This window comes from Phoca vitulina, unplaced genomic scaffold, assembly GCF_004348235.1.
Source record: "Phoca vitulina isolate PV1807 unplaced genomic scaffold, GSC_HSeal_1.0 scaffold52, whole genome shotgun sequence".
Classification (NCBI taxonomy): Eukaryota; Metazoa; Chordata; class Mammalia; order Carnivora; family Phocidae; genus Phoca; species Phoca vitulina.
In genome coordinates, this window is record NW_022589755.1 from 6,247,456 (window position 1) to 6,254,589 (window position 7,134).

Below are 7,134 nucleotides of genomic sequence, written 5' to 3' on the forward strand. Positions count from 1 at the left end.
ATAAAATCTTAAAAAAAAAATGGTCTGGATCTAAAAGTGGGTCTTGTGTCTTTATTAGTTCAATCATCCCATCTGGGCTTTGGCCATGTGCCAAAAGCTTAACTAGAAGTATTATCTGTTCTGTCTACTGTTAGTATCGTCTTTGGCCTGAGACTGCTCTCTCCCCAATTTCTCCTCTCCAAGACAAAGACACACAGACCAGGGGAAATTCTTCATTTTATTTCCGCTCACAAATCACCAAAAGGATCAGTCCCTGCAGCCCCTCCCCCAACACCTCCACAAACACTGATTTCCTCCCAGAGCTAAAATGAACACCCAGTCACCAATTATGGCCATCCCCCGCCCCGCCCACCTCCCCGTCTACCTGCATATTCATCTGCTCTGTGAACTTGGCCGCCTTTTGGCTTCCCACCCAAATACACTTCCCCAAGGTCACTTGGCTTGCTTTTTGCTTATATTGTTAGTAGGGTGCCGTTCCTGAAACCCTCCCTGCCTCACGTCCCCAGCTCGCTCTCCCGTCCTCAGTTGCACATTCATTCTGCATAGCTTCCTGGCCTCACTTCCCTGTCTGAGAGGCCAGGTTTGCAAGCTCTCCCCTGCTCCCCGAATTCCCTGCGGGCCCCAGGCCCTCAGCTGTTACTTGAGGAGTGTAGATGTTGACTAAGGCCAAACACTCCATGATTCTGGGGAGGGAGAAGGGGAGCAGATTCAGAAATGGACAGGAGAGGAGACAAAGAGAAAAGGAGACAGGGAGAAGGGGAGAGAGACAGACAGGGGGATGATGGAGGGACCCTCCCACCTCAGCCCCAGAAAGAGAAGTGAGTTGGAGCTGAAGACCAGTGCCCCCTATGGCCCAAAGCCCCTGCCCCTCTAGCTGTTCCGGGTCCTCTGGCTTCGAGCCTTATACACCTCGATGAGCAAATCCTTGACATATTGGATCTCACGCTCCACCGACTCAGCCCTCTCCCTCAACTCCCGGTTGCGTGCCTCCAGCCCCTGGCACTCGCCCTCCAGGGCCTCGCCCTCTGCCCGCTTCCTCTGGCGGTACCTCAGAGCCGCTGACTTGTTCTGGTCTCTCTTCTTTTGCTTGCGGTCCCCTCGGGTGGTGGCAGGATTGGGGTAGGGGGCCGGGCGAGAGGGCGGAGGGGGAGGAGGAGGGGGCTGCTGTGGTGGGGGCAGGGGCGCCAACCCTGAGTCTCCCTGCCCGGCCTCGCTGCGGCAGTAGATGGCCAGCAAGTCAAGGGTATCCAGGGCAGGGGGATGGGGGAGGTCAAAGGTGGGGAGGGGGAGTGGGAGGGGGAGGGAGGGTGCTGAGGGTGGGGGCTGCGGTGGTGGGGAGGATGGTGGGAGGAGTGGAGCATCAAGGAAGAAGTCTTCCATCTGTTCCAGCTCCTTCTTGAGGAGAGAGGCCATGGCTTCCAGGTCAGGTGGGGGTGGGGAAGGTGGGGGGAGGGCACCTGGGGGCAAGGTGGGTTCCAGGGGCAGGAGGGCTGTAACGTCCACCCGCTCAGTCATCCAGTCAGAGAAGCCGTCACCTGGAGGATTGCAGGAGGGACATAAATGTCATTGACTTCCTGGTCTTCCACCCAACCTGGTGCTCGTTCACACCTGCTTCATTCATGCCATTCATTGAGTGAAACCACCAAGCAGACAATCAATCAACCGACCAATCAATGAATCATCAGGCTACTCAACAAATCAACAAACCAGCCAACAAACAAACATCTAACCAACCAGTTAACCAACCAATCAACTACCCAGTCAACCAACTTAACCACCAGTTGGCCAATCAAGGAACTGAAGGAATCAGTCAACCAACCAGTCAACACCTTAACCAACCAGTCAATGAACCAGTCAACCAACCAAATGACCCAAACAACAAAAGTCAACCACACATTTCTTCAACCATTCTAACATCCGCTTTACTGATTACCCTATGTCTGTAGTTTCTGATTTACTCTCTATTCTTAAAAGGCAAACTAGATCACACACACAACACAGCCTGTTTTATCTTTAATTCATTAATTATTGAGAACCCACTATGTGCCAAGCATTTGGGATACACTAATGAATAAAATAACTTCTGCCCCAGGGCTCCTGGGGATGCTGTTTCCTATACCTGAAAAGCTCTTCCCTTGGGTCTTTTCATGGCTTATTCCTTCCCAGCCTTTAGGTCTCGGCCAAAATGTTACCTATGTGTTTCCTGGCTACCCTCTCTAAACTAGGACTGTTTTCATTTTTCAGCTCAGCTACTAAGTGTTTCCCACTTATCCCAACCCATCATCACCTAATTTGTCTTTTGTCTGCCCCCCCAATAGAGTGAGTTCCAGGAGGAGAGGGATGATGTCAGTCTCGTCGCAGCTGTATCTGCCAGCACCTAAAGCAGCCCCTCGGGCATTGCAGATACTCAGTAAATATTTATTGAATGAATCATTGAATTCTCCCCTGCCCCCATGGCCCAGCTCACCCCACCTCCATTCCCCACCTGCCCTTACCTGCCAGGGGCTCTCCTCCCCCTGGGAGCCCGCCCTCCAGGGCTCCCCCAAGGATTTCATAGGGGCCCAGGGGGGCAGGAGCCAGGGGGAGTTTCCCATAGTCTACGAGCCAGCCCAGACCGCTAGCTGGGAGCAGGGCCCTGTCCAGCTCCAGCCCCAGAGTCGCCAGGAGTGACATGGCTGCAGCACCGGCTCTGGGCACGGGTGGCAATGAAGAAGGCTGAACCGACAGCTGGAAGGAGGCTCTGGAGGTTGCTCAGTTGGGCAAAGACAGGCACCAAGGCGAAAGTGGAAGACCTACAAGTGAGACAAAAGTAGGTGGTGTCAGAAGCCATCCTCATCCACCGCCAAAGTCTTAGAGAAACCAAGCCACACCTCCATGTCCCCAGGGTCCTCCCTTCCCCTTCCAACGGGGCTTGAGACTGCACCCTGCCCTATCGGAATTCTAAATCTATTCTTTCCCCAAATCTCTGAGCCCCACCCACTCCCAAGGGAATTCTCTTTAGGTCCCAGTTACTTTTCTTAGAATTCCCAAGCCCCACTCCTTCCAATACAGAAACCTAATGGTCTCCCAGGGGAATTTCCTTAAGCCCCACCCACTCGCCCCACTTCATAAAAACTCAATCCCAGGAGAATTTTCTTCCAGCCACACCCCTTCCTCTAAAGCATTTTCTTTAGGCTCCACCTCCTCCCAAGAAGCCACCTCAAAAATCAGTTCCCAGGGGAAGTCCCCCAGTCCTGCCCCTCCATTAACGTGGTCCATCCACCAAGTCCCAGGGTTTCGTTTGAAATTTGTGATGACCGCCCCAGTCCTGCCCAAGTCTCGCACCCCACCCCTTCCGATGATTCCCCAGAGGCCACGCCTTTTCTCCGATCGAAACCCCACCCCTCGGCTAAATTTGCCTGACCACGCCCCTTCTCACAATGGGCTCCACCCTCCCCAAGCCCCGCCCCTCGCGGCCGCTGTGATCCTAGTTCCACCCCTTTCTTAACCGGTAGCCTCTAGGCCTCGCCTTCCGCCCTGTCAATCTAAGTCAGCCCCCCCGACACCGCCCCAGCAGGTGCCTGAATGAAACGTAAATTTTGCTGTGCGCCTGCGCAATGTGGAGCCGGGAGAGTGGAGGGGGCCGGCGGAGAACCGGTCCCCAGCCCCGACCCTTTTCACACGCGGCTCTCTCGCTCAGGGCCGAAGCGCATGCTCCGCTACCGATCCAACTGCTCTCTCACGCCTGCGGGGGTTGCGGGAGTCAATGCGCATGTGCGGCTGCTTACTGTCCGCCCTTCACAGAAAAATAAGGGATCTGGTGGGCTTGTGCACGTGAGCAACGGCTCGCGGACAGACTCGTTTCCCCCTCCCCTTGGGGCTAGTGCGCAGGCGCACCTGCACGCAGACAATCTTTAAACGCCAACATTCTCCCGAAGAACGCACCCTTCCCCCTATCGGTCCGAATGCGCATGCTCGGCCACGTACCAACGGGGCGTCTTTCCTCTCTTGCGCCTGCGCGACCGTGATTCCTCACTCTCGTCTCCCCACCCCCCCCCCCCCCCGACTGGTCGTGAAGGCCTCGAGCCTCGCAAGGGCGGGGAAGGCGGGTGGGGAGGGAGGGGCGAGCGGTTACTCACTCCATGGCTGCGGAAAGGAGAGGCGGCGGCCTCGGCTGAAGAAAAGAAGGCGGTAGAGAAGAGCGCAAGCGCGGTGAGCGCGGAGACGGGCCGGGACGCGGAGGGGTCGCGGCTACAGAGCCATAGCCAGGGCTATGCGGGCGGAGATGGCGTCTCGGTGGCCTGAGGAGAGATTGTGATCCGAGGACGGGGAATGAGGCGGCCCCGGGGACTGGGGACAGATATAGCGGGGGTGGCGCAGCACGGCCCGCCCGGATTCTTCCGCGCCCCGCCCTGCGAGGCTCCAACCGGGAGGCGGGCCTGGCCCCTTCCTCTCGGGGATCCTGGGATCCAGTCCCCTCCTCCTCCCGACCCCGAGAGTTGGGCATTTTTCTCTCTGACCTGGGGATCCAGCCCCGTCTTCCTTCCTACCCCAGGGGTTCCGGCCCCCTCCTCCTGATCCGGGCTGGGTGGCCCTTTGCTCCCTCTGACTCTGGTTCTCTGTCTCTCTGATTCTGAGGTCCAGCCCCCGCCCCCCCACCCCCCCGATTCTGGGGATTCGGTCCCTCTTCTCTGAGACCTGCACCCGTTCACTTTTCGTTTCTTTTGCCCTGCTCCCCGAATTTCCGGCTAGCCACATGCTGGTCTCTCCATCCCCCAACTGCCGCCCCACGTGAGAACTCTGTGGGTTAGACTCTGGTCTGAGTCACAGTGAGACCGCGCGCGCCGTTCAGATCTCCTACCTGCGACCGTGGCGAATAAGTTCTGTAGTCTCGTAGATCGGGAACTACCTATAAAATGAGGAAAATAGTCAACTCTGCCTGGTGAGAATCAAGTAATCCGATGCCTGTGAAACCCAGAGCCGGGTTCTTACGTGCCTGTTCGACGTATTTAATTTTTAATAACCCCACCCCTTCTTGGGGGTCCGGTCTGGGGTCCAGTCTCGCCGCTTTCTCCTGCCCTGGCAAGAGCCCCAGACATTGGACCATCCAACACCTACTAGTAGGTCATTCTTGTGTCTTCTTCACTCCTTCAAGGTGTCAGTAATTGCCGGCCATCCCCACCCTTCCTCGTTCCAGATAATGACGCTCAGCCGCATTCACGGGGCACCGTTGCAGGGAAACAGGCATCATCACCCTGACTCTTATCTTTTCTCCATCCTCTGCCCGCCTCCCATCAGCCCTTATCCTCAGCGCTCATCCAGAATTCCTTTCAGAAGGTTCTCTGCTTCAGCTGCCCCCCACCAGATCAGTTTACCAGCCCTGCCCCAAATAGGGAGATCTGCATTGCCCTTTACTACAAGAGAGGGGGCTTCCTTACCATTCCCTCCCTGTGCACTAGGCCCTCCAGTAGCCCCAGTAGGTGTGCGTCTTTGCTTCAGAAACCCCTCCATTTCCCACCTTGCATCTGTCCACAGCAGGACACCTGGAGTTAGCTTGACATCGAATGTGGCGGTTATGAGATCCAGAGAACCCTTATCTTTTTTTTTTTTTTTTAAAGATTTTATTTATTTATTTGACAGAGAGAGACACAGCGAGAGAGAACACAAGCAGGGGGAGTGGGAGAGGGAGAAGCAGGCTTCCTGCGGAGCAGGGAGCCCGATGTGGGGCTCGATCCCAGGACTCTGGGATCATGACCTGAGCCGAAGGCAGACGCTTAACGACTGAGCCACCCAGGCGCCCCCAGAGAACCCTTATCTTGAGAGTTATCTGGGAATGAAGATTTGCAGGCTTCTGTTGCATGCAGGAAGTCCTTGGGATCTGACTACTTTCACTTAGAGCACTTACTGTCCACTCTGCCAGTATTTGAGGACTTGACCTATAGGGGCTAGGTTATTACCTAGGCAGCATAGAGTAGCAGCTAAGCGCAGATTCTGGCACCAAGTTGTTGGGTTCATACCTTGACTCTACCCCACTTACTAGCTTACTGGCAATTTCTCTTACTTCCCTGTGCCTCGGTTTCCACTAATAGTACCAGAATAAAGTATGGAGATTAGTTAATAGAAACGCAGCAGTATACATGGCAGGTAACAGTGCTTACTCCTGGGACACCTGGCTGGCTCAGTCTTGGTAAAGCATGTGACTCTTGATCTCGGGGTTGTGAGTTTGAGCCCCACGTCAGAGGTAGAGTTTACTTAAAAAAGAAATAGTGACTACTTCTTAGTACTGTTACGAGGATTCAGTGAGTTAATTCAGGCCAAGCACTTAGATTAGTGCCTGGCAAACAGTAGGTGCTACGTAAGGGGTGGGGGGTGTTGTTATTGTTGAGGTGGATGTGTTTTATTTGCACTGCTAAGTAGTAAGTGCTTTAAAAGATCTTCCAGCCTTTTAAATGAAACTTAAGGCCCGACCTCCTTTCACTTCTCAGTATAGATATTTGAGCCATAGCAGGTAGGATTAGGGTGGACTCTCAGACTGCCTAAGTCCTGTCTGTCCCATGTTCCCTTCCCACCCAAAATCTTGAGTCTTCTTCTGAAAAGATCTTTCAGTATGTACACTTGAACAAGGTGTTTTTTTAATTAAGTTCTTATTTTTTTTGTTTTGTTTTTAAAGATTTTATTTATTTATTTGACAGAGAGAGAGACAGCGAGAGAGGGAACACAAGCAGGGGGAGTGGGAGAGGGAGAAGCAGGCTTCCCGCAGAGCAGGGAGCCCGATGCGGGGCTCGATCCCAGGACCCTGGGATCATGACCTGAGCTGAAGGCAGACGCTTAACCGACTGAGCCACCCAGGTGCCCCTAAGTTCTTATTTTGGAATAATTTTTTATTTACAGAAAACTTAAAAAGATAGTATAGAGAGTTTCCATATACCCCTCATCCAGTTTTCCCCATTGTTGACCTCTTACATCACTGTGGTACGTTTGTCACAACTGAAGAACCCACATCTGTATGGGCTTTTTTTTTTTTTTTTTTAAAGATTTTATTTATTGGTGGCGCCTGGGTGGCTCAGTCGTTAAGCGTCTGCCTTCGGCTCAGGTCATGATCCCAGGGTCCTGGGATCGAGCCCCGCATCGGGCTCCCTGCTCTGCGGGAAGCCT

General features: G+C 54.1%; 2 protein-coding genes across 4 annotated transcripts in view; one reads left to right on the top strand and one right to left on the bottom strand.

The window, feature by feature from the left end:
• Nucleotides 1-205: 205 nt before the first annotated feature.
• ATF5 (activating transcription factor 5) lies at nt 206-4,671 on the bottom strand. 3 transcript variants are annotated; one of them, XM_032388382.1, is made up of 3 exons: nt 4,119-4,671; nt 2,496-2,792; nt 206-1,535 (listed from the first exon to the last, which is right to left on the bottom strand). In XM_032388382.1, exons 2-3 carry the CDS (start codon nt 2,671-2,673, stop codon nt 871-873), a joined length of 843 nt encoding a protein of 280 aa, XP_032244273.1. In that variant the 5' UTR covers nt 2,674-2,792; nt 4,119-4,671; the 3' UTR covers nt 206-870. The 3 variants fall into 3 exon arrangements, with proteins under 3 accessions (XP_032244273.1, XP_032244275.1, XP_032244274.1); XM_032388384.1 differs by lacking the exon at nt 4,119-4,671 and adding an exon at nt 3,768-3,816; XM_032388383.1 differs by lacking the exon at nt 4,119-4,671 and adding an exon at nt 3,199-3,304.
• NUP62 (nucleoporin 62) overlaps nt 4,021-7,134 on the top strand; it is a 24,504-nt gene continuing 21,390 nt past the window's right edge. The window contains exon 1 of the mRNA XM_032388381.1: nt 4,021-4,191. The gene's annotated coding sequence lies outside the window, so the exon portion shown is untranslated. The remainder of the gene's footprint in view (nt 4,192-7,134) is intronic.

Excerpts from the sequence above, each read along its gene's own strand:
- ATF5 (XM_032388382.1), bottom strand. The coding sequence starts at position 2,673 with ATGTCACTCCTGGCGACTCTGGGGCTGGAGCTGGACAGGGCCCTGCTC. Across the intron at positions 1,536-2,495 it reads GGGAGGAGAGCCCCTGGCAG|GTGACGGCTTCTCTGACTGG; the intron begins GTAAGGGCAGGT and ends GCAATCCTCCAG.